Source organism: Aegilops tauschii, chromosome 6 (genome assembly GCF_002575655.3).
Source record: "Aegilops tauschii subsp. strangulata cultivar AL8/78 chromosome 6, Aet v6.0, whole genome shotgun sequence".
Classification (NCBI taxonomy): domain Eukaryota; kingdom Viridiplantae; phylum Streptophyta; class Magnoliopsida; order Poales; family Poaceae; genus Aegilops; species Aegilops tauschii.
The window spans coordinates 414,608,639-414,634,601 of record NC_053040.3 but is presented as its reverse complement, the minus strand read 5'-3'; the positions used below and the strand labels follow the sequence as shown (position 1 = coordinate 414,634,601).

At 49.5% G+C, this 25,963-nt stretch overlaps 1 protein-coding gene across 1 annotated transcript; it reads left to right on the top strand.

The window, feature by feature from the left end:
* Positions 1-19,652: 19,652 nt before the first annotated feature.
* LOC109741194 (ethylene-responsive transcription factor RAP2-4) lies at positions 19,653-21,651 on the top strand. Its single transcript, XM_020300264.4, has one exon. The coding sequence runs from the start codon at positions 20,337-20,339 to the stop codon at positions 21,336-21,338; it is 1,002 nt and encodes a 333-aa protein (XP_020155853.1). The 5' UTR covers positions 19,653-20,336; the 3' UTR covers positions 21,339-21,651.
* The last annotated feature ends 4,312 nt before the right edge of the window (positions 21,652-25,963 follow it).

The following is a 25,963-nucleotide window of genomic DNA, read 5'->3' as shown; positions in this document are numbered from 1 at the left end:
CCTCATCATGTTGGATAGGAGTAGCGGCATATGTTGCCAAGATGGTGGATTCAGACACATTGTTGTAATACTTTGTACGGTCCTCGAGAATAATCAATAAAGTGGCCGTATGCATCTCCCAGATGCAGAGGCCGGGGGTCATCCTCCTTTTCTAAAAAAAAATCTAAATTCCATCTAGACAGTAGCAGTAGCAGTTTATATACAAATATCAATTTTCAATAGACTACTGTCACACGCAGCACACACGCCAGGCAGTGACACACGTATAGTCATAGATGTATATAACACTTAATTAGGAGCAAGTAAATTATATCTCGCCAATTTCTTCAAGACAAAAATCTGGACAGTAAACTCTAGGAAAATAAGCAGTTGCTGGCAAGATGCCACTACCTCGTCCCCTCTCCTATTTCCTTTTTAGATGTGCTGAACTTGGAGTAGACAACCCAATGAGCCACGAGCTACTCGCCTCCTCTGTTTGCTTTGCAAATCTAGCAAAATCTAGAGAAGAGGAGACCACTAGATGAGCCATTGGGACAAAGGAGAATGGGGCAAAGCAGAAAATATGAAGGGTACAAATCCTCATACCTAGGGACCCAAATCCAGTTGGGGATTGAGCACGGCTGGCCGGACAATCGCCAGAGAGGTATCAGCCGCGCCGCTCGCTGGCCGTCGGCCCAGCACGGAACGCTCGGAATAGGGCTGCCATTTAGCGGGACAATCACCAGAGAGGAATCACCGGCGCCGCCCGCCGCTCGCCGTCCAGCGCCGAACGAGAGGGTCTGGCCGGCTCGTCTCCTAACCCTAGCTTCTCACGGTAGGAGATAGAATGGGGATTGACATACTGCTACGGGGAAAGGTACAGAAGGGCTCAGGTTCTGTACGAAGGAGCAGAATTCTTGCGGGGTTTAATTTGCAATTTGTACATCCTTCCATCTCGCACCACACGTTTTCTATCCAACGGCACAAGGCCAAGTTTCCATGTTTTCGCTGAATGTACGGTTTTCACCAGATATATACTCTTCCGAGAGGCACGGCCGTGACCCTCGCAAAAGCACAACCGTGCCTCTCGCGGAATCAAAACCGTGACTCTCGCGAAAGAAAAAAAAACAGAAAACGTGTTTTGTTTTTCCCTTTCTGAGAGGCACGGCCGTGACTCTCACGAAAGCACAACCGTGCCTCTCGCGGAAGTAAAATCATGACTCTCGCGAAAGAAAAGAAAAAACAGAAAATGCGTTTTTTTTCGTTTCCGAAAGGCACGGCCGTGACTCTCGCTAAAGCACAACCGTGCCTCTTGCGAAAAAAAACATGACTTTTCACGAAAGAAAAAAAAAGTAAACACGTTTTTTTGGCGCAATTTTTTTTGATCGAAACGCTAAGGAAGACCGGGGAAAAACCAAAACGTCGAAAAAGCCGAAAATGCGTGCGGAAAAATAAAAAAAACAAAATCTGAAGGGAGCGTCCAGAACGCGACACGTGGCGAATGGCTGAGAGCGCACCAAGTGGCGCTGATCGTTGCGAGGCTCCCGAAGGAGCGCTCATTAACTAGTTGCTCCCGTCGTTTGCCCGCTACAAAGTCTGTTCTTCTTTGGTACATCATGGGCTCATGTCCCTCTACGAAGGATCTAAAAGCCCCATTCTACAGAGTATAAACATATTATTTTTATTTCTTTGTTTGGAGCACCAAACTGTGGTATCATCTGCTGCAATTGGATAGAACTGAACCAAGCCAATTAAGCATGTAGCCATTTGCTTCTTCACTCCCAGTTTGATTCGTAACAACTAACAAAAGGTTTATTTTCTTGATTCGGGCATGCTCACTGAACATCGAGACAAAATTCACTTCATGTTGAGCTGCTGCATCCTGCATGTGATGCCTAGACATCACACGATTGATCGCGTCATTCGTGAACTCGAATAAGGAGTGTTATCACTTATAGGCCTATAGAACATTCACATTATTGGTTCCTGGAGCAGTTTGATGTCGACAAACCAAAGTCTAGGACAAGCACTTTCAGAGTAGACAATTAGTCTATGTCATCAGTAAATTGTTCTTTGTTTGTTCCATGGGGAGAAGGATTCTTGCAAGCAACAGAGTAGACTTCTTGGAAACATGACATCACTCATCTCGGCGTAATAAACTCTGTGAGACCTGAAGCTTCTGAGGTGGGAGATGAAAGATGTCGTTTCTTTTTCCATTTTCCAGAATCATTAGTTTGTGGTCTAGGACGAGTACTTTCAAAGTAGACAAACTGCATAGCACGTCATTTAATCTTTTTTTTTTCCGGACAAATAGAGAGCTTTATTCAAACAAAAGCACACCTAGTACAATCAGCCAGTAGGCTTGTAACTAGGAAACTAGGAGTTTCATCAAGCCAACTTTCTGTGATCACGTCATTTAATCTAGAATCATTAGTTTGCAGTCGCCTTATTTCATTATTTGCAGATACGGAATAGCTTCGCACGATGTTTTATATATCTACGGCATGCAGACGATGTTAGGATCTCACGTTCCTTATTTATGGAGGGATTTAATCTAACGATGATTAGCTAGTGTCGTGCATGCATCGGCCGAAAAATTGTCGCTGCTGCGTAGCACTACTCTTGCAGATAAATCTGCAAATCTCCAATATTATGTATACTAAAGGACGCTAATTATAATAGACATATAAATATTGTCCTTCCTGCCGTGTGCAAGGGTGCTACGCTGCCTTGCATGACTGTTGCCGATCTGGAAGAGAGATACAGACCTGGACGTAGTGTCTAGTGAAAGTCAACTATTGGACAGTGTATGTGTCTTCTCTTGCTGTGATACTGACATCGGCATAATGTAGAGTGTCGAGAGATCATAACAGCATTTTTTTTAATCTTTATTCCTAATGGACGAGTTGGTGAATCGTCTTCACGGTTTATTTTCGCTGGGTTTTTTTCGTCTCTCCTCCCACCACCCCTCTCACCCTGGTCCGCGGTTTATTTTCGCTGGGTTTTTTTCGTCTCTCCTCCCACCACCCCTCTCACCCTGGTTCATCGGTTTATTTTTCTCTCCACTCTTTATTACAACCAGAACTTTCCTAACGTATAACAAATCACGGATCTAACTTCCTTAAATTATGCAAATCAATCGATTCCTTTTATTGGTTCAATTTGTCTTCGGAAACAAATAACAGATTTTCAGGAAACAAATAATACATTTTAATCTAACTTCCTTAAATTATGCAAATCAATCGATTCCTTTTATTAGTTTAATTTCTCTTAGGAAACAAATAACAGATTTTCAAGAAACAAATAATACATTTTAATCTAACTTTCTTAACTTATCTAAATCAATCGATTTCTCTTATTAGTGAAATTTGTTTTAGGAAACAAATAATAGACACGTCACAACTTTCCTCCCAATAAATAGTTTCTTAACATTTGCAAACTTTCCTAATCAGACACGTCACAAACGGGCAGGTACTGATATCACGTTACCAAACAATAAAACCCCATTTGCATAGAAATCAGTTCAAAAATCCTAACTTTCCTAAATTTTTACCTTTCCGTGATACAACCAATATTTCCTATGTTTTCCACCTATTGAAGAAAATCACCCCTCCATCGATATTAGCATTTTTTTGAACTGAGATCTTCGGGTTATGATTTTTTTTTGCGATTCTTTCCAATTGTGACCTCTCCTTTCACTCCGGCTCCTTCTCGCATAAACACCTCCACCACAGCCAGGTGACACCGCCCCAGACCTCCTGCCTCTCCACACCTTCTCCGCCACCTCCTTCTCGTACTCCATTAACAATCCCTCCGCCACATTTGTCCACGGCGATGTCGAGGGCATGGTGCAGCAGCGTACCAGCGGTAGAGCAGCGCATAGCAGCATGAAGCAACACGCAGCAGGCGAGGCGAGCGGCCGACGGTGGAGGGCAGAGATGCGGCCGGCGTGGCTGAGGGGGCGGCCAGCAGAAGATGGCCACGACTGGAGGCGGCGCGAGGCAGGGGCGCGACAGCGGGGCGAGCGAAGGGATAGGCGACAGCAGACGGGGCGAGCGCAGCCAGCGAGAGTGGCGCGCGGCCAGGGTGTGTGTCGCGCGGGGCACAGTGGTGCGGTGGCTGCGGCGAGCGCGACGGCAGCGGCGGGCGCGACCGACGCGGTGTAGCACAGGCGTGGGCATGGAGAGGGAGTGGCCCCGCGGGCGCGGAAGAAGAGCGGCAGGCTCGGGCATGGGCGTGCATAGGAGCGGGCATGTGCCACGGGGTCAATCCGAGGAGCTCGGTTGCTACCCCTGCAATGGCCATGGCGGACGGCGGTTCTCGGCCACGGCGAAATACCTAACGAGAGCAAACGAGAGGGGGAACAGGGGAAAGGCAAGAGGAGATCATGGCGGTGTTAATGGCGCCCTAGGGGAAGACATGGGAGCTCGGGGCGGCGCGGATCGAACGGCAATTTCGCGGTGGCCCAAGGTTGAGGAAGACGGCAGCGACGTCGATGCGGGGGTGCTGGACTTGATCTCGTTGGTGCAGACGAAGTAGCGAAGGCGTTCGGAGCTCCTCGACAAGCTCCTAGCCCGCAGGAAGGGCAGTGGCCATGTGGACGGGGTCGGTCATGGTGGCCGTGGCGTCTGACTTCGTCCAGATCGACGGGATTGAGCGAGGGAGGAGGACAAGTGGATTTGGGAGGGGGGCGTCGAGGAGGAGTGAGGCCATGGGGGCAGGGAAGGAAGGACGTCACCCTTATCCATTCCCCTTCGATGCCAGCGAGGTGGTCGGGCGGGAGCCCGGCTCTGTAGCGATGCGGCTCGGGGAACAGGAGAAGACGACCGCGCGGGGTCGGTGGCAAGGCCCAGGGGGCAGGGCGAATCCCTTTTACATCCTCCTTTTGGTTTTTCAATGTATTCTAATCTGTTTCTCATTTTTAACACCGTTTTCTATTTATTCTTATCAACTAAATGATCTCTATTCCTAATGTCTCAGTTGGTAGTCTCCGTTCCGGGTTTATTTTCGTCCCACCTCCCGAGTGAGGGAGAAGGGGAGAGAGAGGGAGGGAGAGGGAGGGAGAAGGTGTTGAAGGAAATATGCCCTAGAGGCAATAATAAAGTTATTATTTATTTCCTTATATCATGATAAATGTTTATTATTCATGCTAGAATTGTATTAACCGGAAACATAATACATGTGTGAATACATAGACAAACAGAGTGTCACTAGTATGCCTCTACTTGACTAGCTCGTTAATCAAAGATGGTTATGTTTCCTAGCCATAGACATAAGTTGTCATTTGATTAACGAGATCACCTCATTAGGAGAATGACGTGATTGACTTGACCCATTCCGTTAGCTTAGCACCCGATCGTTTAGTATGTTGCTATTGCTTTCTTCATGACTTATACATGTTCCTCTGACTATGAGATTATGCAACTCCCGTTTACCGGAGGAACACTTTGTGTGCTACGAAACGTCACAACGTAAATGGGTGATTATAAAGGTGCTCTACAGGTGTCTCCAAAGGTACTTGTTGGGTTGGCGTATTTCGAGATTAGGATTTGTCACTCCGATTGTCGGAGAGGTATCTCTGGGCCCACTCGGTAATGCACATCACTATAAGCCTTGCAAGCATTGTGACTAATGAGTTAGTTGCGGAATGATGTGTTACGGAACGAGTAAAGAGACTTGCCGGTAACGAGATTGAACTAGGTATCGAGATACCGACGATCAAATCTCGGGCAAGTAACATACCGATGACAAAGGGAACAACGTATGTTGTTATGCGGTCTGACCGATAAAGATCTTCGTAGAATATGTGGGAGCCAATATGGGCATCCAGGTCCCGCTATTGGTTATTGACCGGAGACGTGTCTCGGTCATGTCCACATAGTTCTCGAACCCGTAGGGTCCGCACGCTTAAAGTTATGATGACAGTTTTATTATGAGTTTATGTATGTTGATGTACCGAAGGAGTTCGGAGTCCCGGATGAGATCGGGGACATGACGAGGAGTCTCGAAATGGTCGAGACGTAAAGATCGATATATTGGACGACTATATTCGGACTTCGGAAAGGTTCCGAGTGATTCGGGTATTTTTCGGAGTACCGGAGAGTTACGGGAATACGTATTGGGCCTTATTGGGCCATACGGGAAAGAAGGAAAAGGGCCTCAAGGGTGGCCGCACCCCTTCCCTTGGTCTGGTCCGAATTGGACTAGGGAAGGGGGGGGCCCCCTTCCTTCCTTCTCTTTTTCCCTTCCTCTTTTCCTATTCCATATGGGAGGTGGAATCCTACTAGGACTAGGGAGTCCTAGTAGGACTCCACACTTGGTGCGCCCCCTCCTAGGGCCGGCCTCCTCCTCCCTTGCTCCTTTATATACGGGGGCAGGGGGGCACGCCAGAGACACAACAATTGATCCTTGAGATCTCTTAGCCGTGTGCGGTGCCCCCTCCACCATATTACACCTCGATAATACCGTTGCGGAGCTTAGGCGAAGCCCTACGTCAGTGGAACATCATCATCGTCACCACGCCGTCGTGCTGACGAAACTCTCCCTCAACACTCGGCTGGATCGGAGTTCGAGGGACGTCATCGAGCTGAACGTGTGTAGAACTCGGAGGTGCCGTGCGTTCGGTACTTGATCGGTCGGATCGTGAAGACGTACGACTACATCAACCGCGTTGTGATAACGCTTCCGCTGTCGGTCTACGAGGGTACGTGGACAACACTCTCCCCTCTCGTTGCTATGCATCACCATGATCTTGCGTGTGCGTAGGAATTTTTTTGAAATTACTACGTTCCCCAACAGGTGTGTGTGAGAAATTGATGGTAAAAAAGGTCGTCAATGTCACTTAATATGTATGAGAATATTAAATGTAATATTAACATAATTGATATTGAACTTTTAAAGTTAATGTGGCCCCGTTGCAATGTACGGGCGCTCTTCTAGTAATAGTAAGGTTTTGCCTCATGGCCATTGTGCCTCTCAAAAGGATGAACATCATCAGGCGGATTCGAGCTGAAAGTCCTAACATATGAATCATTTCGTGATACTGATTAAAAAAATGCATTTTAAGCTTTAAACAATTACAGAAAGATTCAAACATGGAAACATGTCCATGTAAAATTTGCAATCCGTGCAAAAATTAGAAGTGTAGTTTATGTGTGGTTTAAGCAACTGACCTTGTATTATAGCCTTTTTCAGCATAAGTTGTTTTTTTGCTGCAAAATTGAGAGAGTAAGTTTCTACCAATAGTGTGATACTTTCCATGTATTTCAAAACTCGAAGGATGTCATTTTTATTTAAGCTTAGAAAAAGGGATCATATGTACCATGTTCTTAAAATCTGTCTTGCGATTCAGACTTGACTCCATAAAAAGGACATGGAAGATGAAAAGTGAAAAAAAAACATGGACAATACAAGCGAGAACAAGTGACCCTATGTGCGTAGTCGTAGGTGCCATGGGTCACTGAAAACCGTGTGCGTCCCGGGAGGTCTCAGCTCAAAGGTAAGTAAAAAGGGGAGAACGCCTAATAAACCAAAAGACCTTTACACGCAAAAAATAAATAAAAAATAAACATAAAGACCATTTGCAGTGCTTCTAGACCTGTTTTCAGTCCTTCAACAAAGCGCGTCAATTAGATCGATATAGCGAATAATGATAGACCCAAACAGTCGTCATGTTGCTAACTGCTCCCGGACCATAGTTTTGACAAAGACTCTTTCAATCCTGAAATAAGTGTCTCAACTTCGTATTAACTTTAGTAGTTTATTTTTGGGACGGAGAGAGTACTACTCTATAGAGTCTCTGCACATTGCACTACAAATGCACGAACGAACGCTCGCACGGTACACAAAATCTTCTGAAGATAAGGCGTAGCTCGCACGTGCCACTGATATTCTTATTCAGATCGGTGGCCCCTGATGAAGAGGCGAGGAAGGACAGTACGGGAACCCCGCGCCACCCACGGATAGGACTGGAAGAGGCTAACGACGGGCAGACAGGAGTTCATGGGGAGGCCGGCCGCGCTTATCGGCGTGCTCGTGAACAGTCAGGGCCGCCATGACAATCCATACTACGGCGCAGCGCTCCGGGACCGATCAGATCTCGGGCGCGAGACAGGAAGTCAAAAGGCGGATCGACGCACTCATACGGCACGACCGCACAACCACCACCAAAACGAGAAAGACGCGGTACGTACGTGCGAGCTGGTTGATTACCCTTCCCTCGACACGACATTCACGAGCTCGGGTCCTCCGTTTCAAGCACCACCAAAACGAGGCATATCGCAGAGGCCATTTCAGTCTCAGTCAGTCAGTCACGGAGGGAGGGGAGAACCGGAGAAGTCGAGAAGAGGAGTGGTGTGTTGCATGATTGCGTCGGTCGGTGTGCACGGCGTCGGCCGGCCGGCCGGCCGTGCCCAGTGGCGTGGCTGGCATGTCCGTATCGCGTGGAGTGGAAGGGTGCGTTGATTGCGCTAGGGCCTACGTCTTTTTGACCCGGCGAGTTCAGCCATCGCCGGCACGGGCACTGAACGGGGGGATGCTGGGGCGGCTCGTAGGCCCCGTCCGCTTACAACTGGATAGGCTCATCAATCTCTCGTCGTTTCAACTTCCAACAACAACAACAAGAGAAAACATATCGATCATGTCATTCTAGTTCCAAGCTCAAATGATCCTGTTATAAACAGTAAAATCCAAACAGCTGTTTTTTCTTTTGCTATAAACATTGCTTAGTTTCCCAGCTACATGCAATTTTTTTGAGACGGAATGGCATTTGTGGTGGTCTGAAAAAACAAAATAAATGCTCTGAAATGCTTCATACACCGTGTTTTCTTTGGCTGAAAGTATAGGCAAACACATAGGGTCCACCTTAGAGGCATGTGTGCCTCTATACACACATGGTTCTCTAATAGGTTGTAACTCCTCAAGAGATTCTCTTTTAAGGAGTTAAGCCTACTCTAACTGAGCCCTCAAAACATTCAACTCCTCAAAATTTTGAGGAGAAGTGTCGGCCTCATCTCAATTTTGGAAAGTTGAATGAAGCCTCGCTAAAAGATTCCTTTTCTCTCTCAGGCAGTTGCATCTCTCCCTCGTCAGCCACTTCAACACATGTCAAGGTTGTCATAATCGCGATTTTGAATTGGATCGGAGCTCCAAAGGTAGGATCGCAAATCGTAAAATCTTACTATCAGTATCGCATAACGTAAATTCCGTGAACTAAAATTGTAGAATCAAAGTGGTTAGTTTGCATCGTAAAGTCGTAGAATTGTATAGCGGTATCGTATAACAGAATCGCAATTCTGACAACCTTGACACCGGCGGCTTCTGTCGCGTCCCTTGTCTGCGGCGGCCACCCCACATGCTCGCTGACACCCCACAACCTTGCCAACCTCCCGCGCCCCTCTACGATTCGCTCGGCGGCCACCACTGCCGCTAGAATTTCCGCATCTATTAGTCGTCGCTACCGTGAACTCATCGAGAAGGAGGGCCACTGCGGAGCCTCATTTCATCGGGAATGGAACCACGCCGCCTCCGTAACTCTCGATTCATGCTGCCACCATGGGATTAGCCGTCGCCGCCGCTGAAGTACCGTAGCGTGAGGCTGCGACGGTGGGGCAAGTGGGTAGCAGAGATCTATGGTCCGAACATGCGAGAGTGTGTGTGGCTTGACAAATTTCCCATTGCGGAGGAGGGGACGCACGCCTACGACAGCACGTAGCGCCGCTTCTTCGGTGTCGGACGAAGCTAAACTCCCCTGACACCACTGTTGCGGCCACCATCACGCCTCTCGTGAGGGTCCCCATTTCCTTCTAGTCGGACTTATCCGAGGACGACGAATAGTGCCGATGTAGTATCTCATATTTAGTTCTATTTAGTTTATCTCGATGCTTTAGCTAATTTGGTGTCGATGTAGTGTCAATTTAGTAGGTAATCGAATGTTTAATTATGTTACGTATGATATCACTGTAGTAGTGTTGTTAATTATGCAATAAAGCAGTATAAAGTTGTGTGCAATTTTTGTAGGGGGTTAAGTTTAGGGATTTGGTTAGGTCCATGTTTTGTTCTAAACTTTTCAAATTTGAGAAGTTAATATTTGAGAAAGTGCTTGGGGAACTAAAATCTAGGGGTTCGACCAGATACATCGCAAGGACAGTCGCAACTTCGTATCACACACTCTTTCGAAAAAAACTTTGTATCACACACTGGCGCCCAGCTGGCTTTGGTTAAAGAGAGTTCAAAACACGCATTTTAGTTGTGTGAGGAACTTCAATAGCCGGTTGTGTGAGCATGCGTAAAGCAGATGCCTGATAGGTGCAGACGACCACCGTGTTTTCTTTGGCTGAAAGTACATGCAAGCACGTAGGGTCCACCTTAGAGGCATGTGTGCCTCTATACACACATGGTTCTCTAATAGGTTGTAATTCCTCAAGAGATTCTCTTTTGAGGAGTTAAGCCTACTCTAACCGAACCCTCAAAACATTTAACTCCTCAAAATTTTGAGGAGAAGTGTCGGCCTCATCTTTTTTTTTTTTGAGAATGAGCCTCATCTCAATTTTGGAAAGTTGAATGAAGCCTCGCTAAACGATTCTCTTTCTCTCTCAGGAGGTTGCATATCTCCCTCGTCGGTCACTTTAACACTGGCCAAGGTTGTCAGAATCACGATTTTGAATTGGATCGGAGCTCATAGTGGTAGGATCGCAAATCGTAAAATCTTACTATCAGTATCGCATAACTTAAATTCTCTGAACCAAAACCATAGAAACAGAGGGGTTAGTTTGGATCGTAAAGTCGCAGAATCGTATAACAGAATCGCAATTCTGGCAACCTTGACGTTGGCGCTGAAGGAAATATGCCCTAGAGGCAATAATAAAGTTCTTATTTATTTCCTTCATGATAAATGTTTATTATTCATGCTAGAATTGTATTAACCGGAAACTTAATACATGTGTGAACACATAGACAAACAGAGTGTCACTAGTATGCCTCTACTTGACTAGCTTGTTAATCAAAGATGGTTATGTTTCCTAACCATAGACATGAGTTGTCATTTGATTAACGAGATCACATCATTAGGAGAATGATGTGATTGACTTGACCCATTCCGTTAGCTTAGCACTCGATCGTTTAGTATGTTGATATTGCTTTCTTCATGACTTATACATGTTCCTATGGCTATGAGATTATTCAACTCCCGTTTACCGGAGGAACACTTTGTGTGCTACCAAACGTCACAACGTAACTGGGTGATTATAAAGGTGCTCTACAGGTATCTCCGAAGGTACTTGTTGGGTTGGCGTATTTCGAGATTAGGATTTGTCACTCCGATTGTCGGAGAGGTATCTCTGGGCCCACTCGGTAATGCACATCACTTAAGCCTTGCAAGCATTCCAACTAATGAGTTAGTTGCGGGATGATGTATTACGAAACGAGTAAAGAGACTTGCCGGTAACGAGATTGAACTAGGTATTGAGATACCGACGATCGAATCTCGGGCAAGTAACATACCGATGACAAAGGGAACAACGTTTGTTATTATGCGGTCTGACCGATAAAGATCTTCGTAGAATATGTGGGAGCCAATATGAGCATCCAGGTTCCGCTATTGGTTATTGACCGGAGACGTGTCTTGGTCATGTCTACATAGTTCTCGAACCCGTAGGGTCCGCACGCTAACGTTTCGATGACAGTTATATTATGAGTTTATATGTTTTGATGTACCGAAGGTTGTTCGGAGTCCCGGATGTGATCACGGACATGACGAGGAGTCTCGAAATGGTCGAGACATGAAGATTGATATATTGGAAGCCTATATTTGAATATCAGAAGTGTTCCGGGTGAAATCAGGATTTTACCGGAGTACCGGAGGGGTTACCGGAACCCCCCGGGGGTTAATGGGCCATAGTGGGCCTTAGTGGAGAAGAGGAGGGGCGGCTAGGGCAAGCCGCGCGTCCCTCCCCCTCTAGTTCGAATTGGACAAGGAGGGGGGGCGGCGCCCCCCTTTCCTTCTTCTCCTCCACCTTTTTCCCCCTCCACTCCTAATCCAACAAGGAAAAGGGAGGGAGTCCTACTCCCGGTGGGAGTAGGACTCCTCCTGGCGCGCCCCCTCCTGGCCGGCCGCACCTCCCCCCTTGCTCCTTTATATACGGGGGAAGGGGGCACCCTAGAGACACAACAATTGATCGTTTGATCTTTAGCCGTGTGCGGTGCCCCCCTCCACCATAGTCCACCTCAATAATACTGTAGCGGTACTTAGGCGAAGCCCTGAGTCGGTAGAACATCATCATCGTCACCACGCCGTCGTGCTGACGAAACTCTCCCTCAACACTCGGCTAGATCGGAGTTCGAGGGACGTCATCGGGCTGAACGTGTGCTGAACTCGGAGGCACCGTACGTTCGGTACTTGATCGGTCGGATCGTGAAGACGTACGACTACATCAACCGCGTTGTGCTAACGCTTCCGCTTTCGGTCTACGAGGGTACGTGGACAACACTCTCCCCTCTCGTTGCTATGCATAACCATGATCTTGCGTGTGCGTAGGAATTTTTTTGAAATTACTACGTTCCCCAACAAGCGCTGCTTCTGTCGTGTCCCTTGTCTTCGGCGGCCACCCCGCATGCTCGCTAACACCCCACAACCTTGCCAACCACCCCGCACCCCTCTTTGATTCGCTCGGCGGCCACCACTGCCGCTAGAATTTCCGCATGTATTAGTCGTCGCTACCGTGAACTCATCGACAAGGAGGGCCACTGCGAAGCCTCATTTAATTGGGAATGGAACCACGCCGCCTCGTAACTCCCGATTCATGCTGCCACCATCGGATTAGTCGTCGCCGCCCCTGAAGTACTGTAGCGTGAGGCTGCGACAGTGGGGCAAGTGGGTAGCAGAGATCTATGGTCCGAACATGCGAGAGTGTGTGTGGCTTGACAAATTTGCCACTGCGGAGGAGGCGACACGCACCTACGACAGCACGTAGCGCCGCTTCTTCGGTGTCAGACGAAGCTAAACTCCCCTAACACTGCTGTTGCGGCCACCATCACGCCTCTTGTTAGGGTCCCCATTTCCTTCTAGTCGGACTTATCCCAGGACGATGAATAGTGCCGATGTAGTATATAATATCTAGTTCTATTTAGTTTATCTCGATGCTTTAGCTAATTTGATGTCGATGTAGTGTCAATTTAGTAGGTAATCAAATGTTTAATTATGTTATGTATGATGTCACTGTGGTACTGTTGTTAATTATGCAATAGAGCAGTATAAAGTTGTGTACAATTTTTGTAGGGGGGTAAGTTTAGGGGTTTGGTTAGGTCCATGTTTTGTTCTAAATTTTTCAAATTTGAGAAGTTAATATTTGAGAAAGTGCTTGGGGAACTAAAATCTAGGGGTTCGACCAGATACATCGCAAGGACAGTCGCAACTTCGTATCACACACTTTTTCGAAAAAAACTTTGTATCACACACTGGGGCCAGCTGGCTTTGGTCAAAGAGAGTTCAAAACACGCATTTTAGTTGTGTGAAGAACTTCAATAGCCGGTTGTGTGAGCATGCGTAAAGCAGATGCCTGATAGGTGCAGACGACCACAGCTTGTGGACCGGGGCGCGCGTGTGTGGGCGAAGGAGAACAACAGCGGGAGAGAAAGGTGAAAAGAATACGTCGAAAATTGATGTGAACGGAATGATTGGATGCGGCAACGCGCACCGCGTTTCTGAAGCGGATTCTACCAGAGCTATGCCACACACAAGACAAGATACTCGTTTCGTTGCTTCCCCTCGCTTTAGCCAGCCTCCACCCAAATTATTCCTCCTCCTCCCAACACACACGCCATATCTTCTCCTTGCCCTCTAGCTGCCACATCTAATCCACAGGAAAATAGAGAAGAGAAAAAACATATTATATTCTGTACATGATGTAAACCATGACTACAATGTAAGTATTACTACATGGGCCGAGAGTGTTTTTTAGGGCTATATACGACCCCAATTATGGGTTCTAGGTTAGGTTAGCGTACGGTGGTTGGGGATGTGGCCATGGTGACAAGAGCTCCCGCGTCGACCACCCATTAAATTTCCCGGCAGGATTAGCTCACCCCGTGATTAACAAGGATATCTAGACCGGTTTCTGATGGAGATGGACCTGGTGTCGCACACACAAGGGGTTCGATGATGACGCAGTTTCGCAGCCACCAATGCCTATCCCTTCTCCTTGAGCAACGCTCCTAGACTATTCCAATTGGACGGAGATATCATATTTGATTAAGTAACGAGTTCAATCGGTAGTGGGAGACGCTAGCCTCCGCTCTGTTGTATCCATGCGGCATCGTGCTCTACAACATCCACAATCCAGATGCTTCCGCCGGTCCATCCATCGTCGATCGGCCTCATCCTCGGCCCGCAAAACTACACACGCTGGAGACAAGAGATGTCACGGTCCGGCCATCTGGGTTTGGCATTTACATGCACGGCACGCATAGGCATGGGATTTTGGGTCGCTTCATGCGTGGTGGTAGCTTGCAGCTGGCGACCAATAATTCGTTCACCTCCCGGCATGCCTTGGTCATCGCCCAACCGATCCGGTGATCGTAGGTACGTAGGTACGAGTGTGTGCGACGATTCGCTTGCTGATCAGGAGTAAAAACAAGGTGCTCCAGGTAAGACTGAGAGGTACAGCTGTGTGTTTGTTGTACTGCGGAGCACTACAGGACAGGGAGAACCCGACCCCAACCACTTCGTCATACTTTTGGGCAGACACGGAGCCAGCAGCACCCAAAGCGACCGACGGCCTGTCCGTCGCGCGACACGAGCCGGGCACGGCAGCCGCGCTCGGGAGCGCATCGGTTTCCTTGCCGAAAACGCAGCGGCTTCCCGTGGGAGCGCGGCCGGGCCAGCCGTGCCCGCGCACGCAAGCGCCCGCGCCCACACACACGCACCGAACGCGCGCGCCGGGCGTTCGGGTGTTTAGCTCGTGCCGCTCGGCGTCGCGTCATGTCGCTGGTTTCGCACCGGGAACGCAGCTGGTCTCACGGCGGAACTACCGCGGATCGGCGCCTGTTCCCGCCGTGTCAACGTCGTGGCCGCGCGGCCGGGGGTCCAATCCGCGAGATTTTTCGATGGCGAATGGTTGGTCCAGAACGCGCCGGATCGCCGAGGTGTGTGCCAGGCTCCTCTTGCCTACGTGTCCGGGCACGGGGATTATTTACGAGTTAGGTTAACCTCTGCCTCCTGCCCGACTGCAATCAAAACTCCAATCAATGCAATCATACATGCATACACGGGCGACTCGGCCGACTGAAGCCAGCGAAGTTTGAAAAAATATCGTCTCCTTCTGGTTGTATTTTTTTCCTTGCGTTGTTGTCCATGATTTGATGTTCTGCCTCAACTTGGCACAAATAAACCATCACGAGAGGGACTCCGTACTATACAATCACGTGGCCATGGAAAATGAGCACCCAATAATGAACTCGTCGAGTACATTCGCGTGTACTAATTGGACCTGCAAACGGTGGCATAATTGGACAGGCGCTACGGTTCAACCTTGTCCTTTTGGGGGTCCTAATCGACGGTGGCCACGGCTCTATGCAAGGAACAGTGCCACATTTTTGTTTCTCCTAGTTCACACCACCAGTTTGATTAGGACCATGCAACAACAGCTGTTCTAGATTTTTCTCACTGCAGCAAAAGGTACAAGAAGATTCAAGAACAACGAAGAGAAGGTCTATCTAAAAAAGTAAGGGCTCCTTTGATACAAAGGAATTTCATAGGTTTTTTGGAGGATTTGGATCATTAGGATTTTTTCCTATGATGGTCGTTTGATTCGTAGGATTGAAATCCTTAGGAAATTTTTCATAGGATTCGTTTGTACTACATTTTGGAGGAAAATTTCCATCCACTCAAATCTCTTTGTTGGATTCCTTTGATTTTCCTGTGCTATCAAACATTCTGCCAAATCCTGTAGGGTAGAAAAGAACATGACACTCTATTCCTGCGTTTTTCCTATTCCCGTATTTTGAGAATCCTGCGAATCAAAGAGGCCCTAACTCTAAATTTTAGAATGGAGCTCACTCCCATTCACCGTCGAAACGGATAGTGTTGAAGCTGCTACGATGATTTCCAACCCCTTGGTTGATAGATCACAGTACACTGCCCTTGTCCAGGAGATCTCTGCCATGATGAGAGGGGACAGACAGATTAAGGTTAAGGCGATAAAGAGGTAGTGTAATCTTGTTAGCCATGAACTAGCTAAGATTGGGAGGGTTGAGGTTAAGACGGTTGTCTGGTTACGGTCGGGTCTTGAGAGGGTTGTAAAACTGTGTGCACTGGATCATACTGATCCGGGTTAATTAATACAAAACCCTCTCCCCCCCCCCCCAAAAAAAGTAACTCTAATTTTTTTTTGAGACAAAATACAAATGGCAGGATGACCAGTCAATGGTTGGAAAATAGAGGGTGCACCCCCCCCCCCCCCCCAACCCCCCAACATCAAACCCTAGGTTCGACGTCTCATGGTCCTCTATGGAAGGGAGCTTAAGGCTGCCAATTCAAATAATTGGCGTTGGCTGAGTGCTTGGACATGGCTTGGATTGGAGCCATCAATGTGCCCAAGCTGGATTTACCTTTCTAGTTCAATTTCACACCAACGAGCTCGCGAGATATGGGCGCCTGAAACTTCGTCAATTTTTTTCTTTGGGTTGTTCTTTTACTGGGAGGCATATTTCTTTCAATAACGGGTATGCGATATTTTGCCAATCTTGTTGTTCCACGACTCCGATCTTTAGAGTTTGCATTTCTTTTGCGACAAAATTTCCGATCTATTTATCTTCAATCATAGCAGTACAACGAACACCGAAACTAATGAAAAATACATCAAGATCCGTAGACCACCTAGCAACGACTATTTCTATTTTTCTATGAACTGTGTAAGAAAAAAAATCCAGTAAAGAACAACCACTGCAATGTCCTAATTACCTTTTTTTTAAAGGATCAAATTTATTATAAAAAATTCATGGAAGTATAAAATATCCTACCATAATAAAAATTACATGAGATTCCAAGACCACTGAACGATCAGTTCTGCCGCCAGAACGAGCCGCCGACGTGCCGCTGTCACCGCTCCCCTACCGAAGTTGGCTTGATCTTGTCGACGACAGCCGAGCAGTGCATGTTCCCCTATGGACCAATGCCCTGGAGCCGCAATTAACGCCGTTAAATCCTTGCATAGATCTGAAGTACCTCACACCAAATCTCGCCACGCGATGAGAAACCCTAACATCACCGTCCCAAGGAGACGACAAGAATCTACGCTGGAGCTTCGTCGACTACGTCCAGACGGACGAACTCGAGGAAGATCGGTGCCCGGAAGACAAACTCAAAGAAGAAGTGTCACCATCACCCGAGCGCCGCATTTGCGAGGACAAATTAAACTAATCTAAACTACTAACCAGAGCGAAGGCGCCGGGATTCCCCTCCCCATCACCGGCCGCTAGAGTGGCAGGTAGAGGGGAGGCAAATCCACAGACTCGCCGATGAAGTTTGAAGGGGAGTGTTCGCCCTAGCCGCCTAGGGTTAGGGGAGGAAAACCCCTTCATACGTAGTCTAGCACGGCCCCAACATGCATGGCCAACGTGTTTTTTCTTAACCCTGCCAAAACACATGTTTTTTCCTTTCTCTCCAGGACTGGCCTAAGATATTGCAAGAATTTGGCGCTCGCAAATTGTTTCCAAAAGACCGAGCCTCCTCCTCCTCTGGCGCTCCCGCGGGCGGCAGGGGAGGAACCCTAGCCGCCGGCCGCCTCACCTCCTCTCCCCTACTCCTCCTCCTCCTGCCGCCGCCAAAGGGCGCGTCCGGGCGAAGCCCGACCGGCGGCGGCGGCGGCAGGGTCTTCTCACCCCCTCGTGAGGCAGGGGCTGGCGCGGGCCGGCGCTGTCGAGCCGGGGCGCCGCGAAACGCAGGACGTGGCGGCGCGACGACGGCTCTGCGGGCGACGGCGCAGGGATCTGCTACGGGCGCGGTGGGCTGCGTGGTGGCGGGGCACGCACGGGGTCTGATGCGGCTGTGTCGGCCGGATCTGGCCCTGCGGTGGCGCGGGCCGAGGGCGGCGTGGCCAGCGGGCGGCCACCTCTGCCATGACCTTCCGGGCTGGTGGAGGTGGGTGGTTGTGCGTGTGCTTGAGGTCAGGGACGGCGGACGCGATGGCGGCGCGGCGGCTCGGCCAGATCTGGCCTCGGCACAACGCGGGCTACGGGTGGCTTGGGCTGCGGGCGGCTGCCCCGACCGAGGCCACTCTGGCTGGTTGGGATGGCGGCGCAGTAGCGTCGGTTCGACCTACCTTCCCCTGATTCTTGGGGTGCTCGGAGCTGCGGATGGAGGTGCGCTCGGCAGGTGGAGCACGGCGGCTCGACTTCGTCTGTGGCTGGCCATGGTGGCAGGGGCGCTTCGGGGAGTTGGCAGGGGTGCCTTCGGGTCTTGCTGTTGCCGGGAGTGGCGACGGAGACCTGGCCCCGGGTCATGAAATGGCGTGGTGGCTGCGGCGCGGCTGGCAGCCTCCGATGGCTTCCCCTGCCCTGCTCCGGCCGGCTGGGCCCCGTTCTTTCCCAAAAGGGTGTGCTTTTTTCGACTGCTGTGTCGGTGGCTCTGGTTGAAGGGGTTGGGGTGGTCTTGGATTCCGGAGCGGCGGCTTTGGAGGTGGGAGCACGGTGCTCGTGGGCGGAGCCCGTGGCTCAGGTGCTGCCCGGTGCCCATGGCCGTGTGGGCGGCATGGTGGCTGGGGTGCGTCGATCGGTGGCGGTGGTGCGGCGTTCGTACCTTGCCAGGGGCGGTGTGTGTTGGCCGGGGTGAAAACCTGTTCTGTCTTCCGGCAGGCCGGCGGCGGCGAGTTCGTTCCTTTCTTGAAGGCGTCGTCGCGGTCCTCATTGTCCTTCGTGTTGCTCCAGGAAAAACCCTGATCCATGGATCGGGCGGTGGCGGAGCTCTGGTGCCGTGACCTTCTTGAAGGCGCCGCCTTGGAGCTCACGGTTCGTCGTATGTGGCTTCGTCTCTTCGCGGTGGTGTTCACGGTTGAGGACCCTGGTAGCTCTTGTAGCGATAGGGGTGGTGTGGCTGCGCTCAGCGCCTATGTATCTAGCCTTGAGTGTGTGCGTGTGTTGGGGTGGCGTGTGTTTGTATCGGCTTGTTGATGGTTATTGCTTTATATATAAAGCGGGGCGAAAGCCCTTTTCGGTAAGATATTGCAAGAATTAGTTTTCTCATCATCTTGTTTCATTCTCTTGCTATATATAGACATAATAAACAAGAGTTAGACACAAATTACAAAACCATCATAGAAAAACTGTGAAAAATGATTTACTGTAGCTCCTTACTTTAAGCAAGGGGTTCGCAGCTCTTGGTGCAACGCAGAAGCCGAGTTCCCGGAGCAGAGCACAAAGGGCAGGCGCAGCACACTCTGAGGTCAAGCGAGCGCACCACCACCCAATGGCGCGACGCCACTTGCACAAAACCACAGCGCGGCGACGATCACCCGCGCGTCGGGAGCACACGAGGCGGATTCTCATTGGCCGCGACTTGTGGCTCGCGCGTGCTGCCCGGCGTCGGCTGACGCCATGCACGAAAGCAACGTCTCATTTTCAAAATCACACCGCCAACTCCCAACAAAACAAGAAACGATTAACGAAATTAATCCGATCAGACCGCTTTGTGGCAGCGAACAAATCGCACGGCTGAGTGGTTGCTTCGCTTCGCCTGCACGGCTGCGCGCACGGCCGGAGCCCGGCGCTATAAAAGGCCCCGGAGCGACGCCTCTTCTTCCTCAGAGAGACGCCTCAACCCCCACCCCACCACCCACGAGCAACACGCAGCCACAATCCCATCCCACTCCACGGTGAGGTTGAGCGATCTGACGAGCCCTTCAGCAGCAGCAGCGACGACGGCGGCAGGTTTGCTCTCTGAACTTCTCTGGTCTTTTTAGCGGCAGCCAGCAGGAACACACAGGAAACCAAGGTCCCGTTCAAGGGGTTCGCTTCTTCTGGGATTATTAGATCGGAAGAGGCGCTCTCCTCTTGCTCGGGATCTTCTTGATTTCTTGCCAACCTCACCACTCTCCTAGGAGGAACAGAGAGATCCAGAGAACCTTTTTTCTCTCCTGGATTCTTGCCCTTTTTCAGCCTTGTTTTGCTTCGGTACGGCCGGAAAGGGTTCTTTTGCAATACCCTTCTAGTTCGTCCGATTTATTCCCCTCGTTTCTCTAATTTTATTGAGGAACAGGGCCCTTTTTTTTTTTCTTTCTGCTTGCACGAGAAAGCTTCCTTTTTTCCATTCCGTTTTTGGTTCGGCCTTCTCGACATCACCTTCTTCTTCTACCTCTGTCCAAGCCCTCATGGCCGCTGCCATAGACATGTACAAGTACAACACCAGCACGCACCAGATCGGCTCCGCCGCCTCTGCTTCGGATCAGGAGCTCATGAAAGCACTCGAACCTTTTATCACGATTGCTTCCTCCTCTTCCTCTCACTACCCGTACCAGTACTACTCTTCTCCCTCCATGACCCAAAATTCATACATGGCCACCCCATCGTCGTCCTACGCCTCCTCGTTCGCAGTCTCTCCTCTGCCCACCACCGCGCCCGCCTCGCCGTCTTTCTCGCAGCTTCCGCCGCTCTACTCCTCGCAGTATGCCGCTTCGGGCATGAACGGATCCATGGGGCTGGCCCAGCTCGGCCCGGCCCAGATCCAGCAGATCCAGGCCCAGTTCTTCGTCCAGCAGCAGCAGCAGCAGAGGGGCCTGGCTGGTGGCTCGTTCCTTGGGCCGCGCGCGCAGCCGATGAAGCAGTCCGGGTCGCCGCCGCGCGCGTCCGCCGCGGCGCTGGCGCTGGCCGGAGTGGCGCCCGCGCAGTCCAAGCTGTACCGCGGCGTGCGGCAGCGCCACTGGGGCAAGTGGGTGGCGGAGATCCGCCTCCCCAAGAACCGCACGAGGCTGTGGCTCGGCACCTTCGACACCGCCGAGGACGCCGCGCTCGCCTACGACAAGGCCGCCTTCCGCCTCCGCGGCGACCTCGCCCGCCTCAACTTCCCGTCGCTCCGCCGCGGCGGCGCCCACCTGGCCGGCCCGCTCCACGCCTCCGTCGACGCCAAGCTCACCGCCATCTGCGAGTCCCTCGCCGCGCCCTCGTCCAAGAACTCGGAGCCGGAGTCCCCCAAGTGCTCGGCGTCGACGGAGGGCGAGGACTCGGCGTCCGCCGGGTCCCCGCCGCCGCCCACGCCGCCCGTCCCGGAGATGGAGAAGCTGGACTTCACGGAGGCGCCGTGGGACGAGTCGGAGACCTTCCACCTGCGCAAGTACCCGTCCGTGGAGATCGACTGGGACTCCATCCTGTCGTGAACAGCAAGCAGCTGCTACTACTAGTACAGTCTTCGTTAAGCTCCGTAGCTATGATGTAATCTCTCCTTGGATCGAATCGGCGGCTGCTCTGGCCCGACGGCATTTTAGACGTCGGCCATGGCTGCTGCGCGTAGCAGTAATTAACTAGTAGCAGTAAGTAAGTAGCCAGTGGTGTTTAGTAAGATCGTTGCTACTACTACGTGGTGTAATTGATCTCCTGGTCGACCTGCCGGCAGTTTTTTTCACGGCAAGGCGGCCAGTCGAGAGGTGTAATCATGTTTACCCGTTGAAAGAATTGCACTAGCTTATGTAACCATATGCGTGTCTGTCTCTTGGTGCACTGCTACTGATGCAGTGATGTGTGAAATGTGCTCTTGGAGTTGTGGCCTACGCAGATGCTTCGTAGTGCCTTTTCTGATTGTGCCAAAGTACAGTATACGTGATGACATCTTTTCAGAAACAAAAGTATGGTGATGGCATCAGGTTGCGCTTCTTGGAAACATGTCTATGCACGGGACACAACTTCACAACCAAATTACTGGGACGTACTCCCTCAATGTTCTAAACGGTCTTATATTTGTTTACGGAGGGAGTATCACGTATGGTTCTACACGGACATGCAAAGGCCGATCATGCTTTTCATGGGACTTGAGCATATGAACGGAGCAGAGTTCTAGCTTTCCAGACTTCCAGTTCATATACTCAACACAAGCAGAAGAACGTTGCCACACTCCAGGCCTGCCAAGGAAGCGCAAACTGACACTTAACAGCAACAACTTACTTACACGCAGCACCCAAGTTTATTAGGTTGGCTATGTCGATTGGTATTACCTCTTCCCCTAAAATGAAAATCACAAGTTTCTACGGATGTGTTTAGCACTTTGACTTCCGCCCTCTTTCGAGCCCCTGCCTAACTAAAACTTGTGATCATATCATTTCCCTCAGTGTTAAATGATATGTCCGTCAGTGTTAATTTACATGTTAGTTGTATCCAACTTCCAGTCATGGACTGCCGATCTTGTGAGCTGTTTGGGTTAGGTCGCAAGCGAAAGCACTCTTAACTTTACACACGCATTTGCACCATTTAATTACTCAACGAATTCAGCAAATGTGCCAAAGAAAGAAGCGTCCGGATTTCGGCCGAAGCCATGCATGGAGCATTCATTCCAAGCTTATCCGACGAAAACGACCCGGTGGCGACGCCGGGCCAGCCAGCCCTCATCGCCACCGCATCCCACGGCCGAGGCCGGCCTTCCTCCACTGGTTCCAAATTATCAGCAGAACCCAAGTCGCCGGTGAAAAGGTACAAGAGCACAAGGAACACGGGAGCCAGCCAGGCACGATCGGTAATGGGGCATCCCCTAAGGCCCTAACCAACCAAGGAGCCCCTCTCTACGAGTCTATCTCCTCTCCTCCAATCCATCTCTATCCCCTTTGTTCCCATTCCTTGGAACAGATGCTACCCAACGTTTTTATGCCCCTCTTTCTCATTCAGGAAAAAGAGTAGAGCCCGAAACTTCTAGCCAAGATCATATCGTTTCCCTCGCATGAAATGGCATTATTGGTGCCTGCGAACAGAGAGAGAGGAGACGGCGCTAATTACGCCGAGATACGGGTTGATCCGATTAGATGGGGAAAAGGCGGGCAGAGTCGCGGGGCATACGATGCTTTCACATCGATCGCCCGAACCCGTAGCTCGCTGTAGAACAGTAGAGTAGACAGTAGAGTCTAGAGTGGTCGTCCAAGTCGCGGAATGCGGCGGCGAGGTCGGTGGACCCGGTACCGGAGGCCGACTGATTTGGCTCGCTCTCGCTCCAGTCGACTGGCTCTCGCGTGGCCGTGGAATCCGCCAACTAGCACGGACGGAGAGCGACACCCACCACCGGGCTCGCCAAGCGAGCAGTCAGTTTGGCTCGCGGCGAGTTGGGTTGGGTGCGCGCGCGCGTGTGACTTGGCCATTGCTCATCCATTGGCTTGCTCCGTCTTGTTGCTTGCCGTGCTGCTGCTACTTCAGGCTTGGCGAGTATCATCATCGATCGACTAACAATGGTCTAATGGAGTAATATCTTGGGGTAGCACTGGTAGCGATGGTTGAACGAACCTACGGGGCAGGGCAGGGTACGTGGTGAGGTGAGGCTAGTTTTCGCAGTTCGTGGGCGTGTGGTGGTTCGGTAACTTGGGAAGGAGGTCACTGGTGCTCGATGATTGGCGCCGGCTGTTAAAGTCCGGTTAGGTTTAACTGCCGTGCTACGTGTCGCTGGCTGCTGTTGGTCTGTTGCCACCATTTGCCTGTCCTATCTGGCTAGCCCTGCTACTCAAAGTCAAGTCAACTCAAGCAGAGGAAGCACAGCTATACTCGGCGTTTTTTTTTTACAGTTGATGGTTAGATTGATTCATGGATCATCCTCTACCTCTTAGGAAAATTCATTTAAAGTGTAGTACAGAGTAAGAATGGATTACTAAAAGGGGATTAGTTCAGAATAGGTAGTTATTTGATTGATCTAAGATGAAAAGGAGTCCAATTCTATTTATTTTTTGCAATTTCCATTCCGTGCTTTATTTAGTATGCAGACAAAAATGCATCCATCCTGCACTAATCTCAAAAGTCTCTCCGCTGTAAAAAAAAGTCATAAAATTCTGTAGAAATATAGAGAAAGTTTCAAAAACAAGCTTGTATGGCGCAATTGCTTGGAATTTTCTACTCGACCATATTGCATATGGTCTGGAAGGCTTGCCCCCCTCCCTCCTCCCCAAGGTCAAGTTCTTCGCTTGGTTGGTTACTCAAGATAGGATTTGGACAGATGGTAGGTTCGCTAAAAGGGGCTGGCCAAACAGTGCCCTTTGCCCCCTTTGCAAAATGGTGCAAGAATCCATGACACACCTCTTCACCAAGTGTTGCTTTACCCTTTGCTTATAAGACTTCGCAAATGAGTGGCTACTCCTCCAGAGCTAACACATCCTGTTGGCATGCACTTGGAACCCTCTCTCTGGGAGAGGTGGGTAAGCCTATCCGGCAAGAGCATCCCGATTAGAGAAATCATGGCCTCCCTCATCATGCTTATTAGTTGGACCATTTGAAATGGAAGAAACCCCTGTATCTTCTGGAATGTTCCGCATATATATATATACTCACTAAAAAGGTAGTACAAGACTATGCACAAAGCAAGAATATTGCCCATGACACCACAAAAAAGAGAGCGAATGTTCCCCATATACATGGTACACTTTGGGCTCTGTCCCCGCGAACTGAAAGAATGAAGAAAAACCCGTCCAAGATCATGCTGATATAGCCAGTATGCAAAAAGAAAAGGCTCAAAATTTAGCTCATCGGTGGGACCTCCTATTCGCCGACGTGCACGCCTGAAAGCAGCCCCGCGCGCATGGCCCGCTCCCCTGCGCGCCTTTCTGGGCTGGCCCATGTGCGGACCCGGATACTCCCTGTTTCCCCCATTTGAATAATTTCGGATATAAAAAAGTTCTGAATTTTAAAAATTTGTGAATTTTGAAACAGAAATGTTCACAAATTCAATAAATGTTCATGATTTCAAAATTTTGGTCAGGAATTCAAAAAGTGTTCATGGTTTAAGAGAACATTCATGAATTTGTAAAAAAAGATAATGAATTTAAAAAATATTCATGATTTCTAAAAATGGTGGTGTATTAGAAAAATGTTCAGGTTTAAGAGAATGTTAACGAATTTGAAGAAAATGTCAACAATTTTCAAAATGTTCACGATTTCAAAAAATTGTTCAAGAATTAAAAAAAAATCATGAATTTTTACAACATGTTCATGGATTATTTTAAAAAATCATGGTTCGGAAAAACTAGAAAAATATTCACGATTTCAAAAAATGTTCATGATTTACGAGAATGTTTAATAATTTGTAAAAAATGTTCACGAGTTCAAAAACATGACCATGCATTCAATATGTTCATGATTTCAAAAAGTGGTCACAATTTAAAAATGTTCACGAATTTAAATATTTTTCCAAATTGAAAAAATTAGAATAAAAATGTAAAGGAAAACACAAAAGAAAAGAAAAACGAAAAAGAAGACAGAAAAATAAAAATAAAAAATTTAAGAAAAAAACCATAAGAAAACTAAAGAAAAACCGTTTGAGAAGGTTCTAGAACCTGAAACTTGAAAATGGGCCAGCCCATAGAAAAACCAGCGCATCAAGTGTGTATCGCGCGACCCACGCGCCAAATAGAATTCCGCCTCATTGGTTGGGGGATTCTATATGGGGAATCGTTTGCGCTCGGTCGACCGGCTGAGTATTCGGCCGCTCGCACCGCTCACGCGCGCGACATACACTTCTGCCCGTGGGTCCGCACACCGAACGAAGCCGCTCGTCCACTCGTCGTCTTCTTCGTTTGGTCTCTCGTCTTATCCGTCCAATCCCCCGCATTCACTCCTTAGTTTTTGTTGGGAAACGTAGTAATTTCAAAAAAATCCTACGCACACGCAAGATCATGGTGATGCATAGCAACGAGAGGGGAGAGTGTTGTCCACGTACCCTCGTAGACCGTAAGCGGAAGCGTTATGACAACGCGGTTGATGTAGTCGTACGTCTTCACGATCGACCGATCCTAGTACCGAAAGTACGGCACCTCCGCGATCTGCA

Excerpts from the sequence above, each read along its gene's own strand:
- LOC109741194 (XM_020300264.4), top strand. The coding sequence starts at position 20,337 with ATGGCCGCTGCCATAGACATGTACAAGTACAACACCAGCACGCACCAG.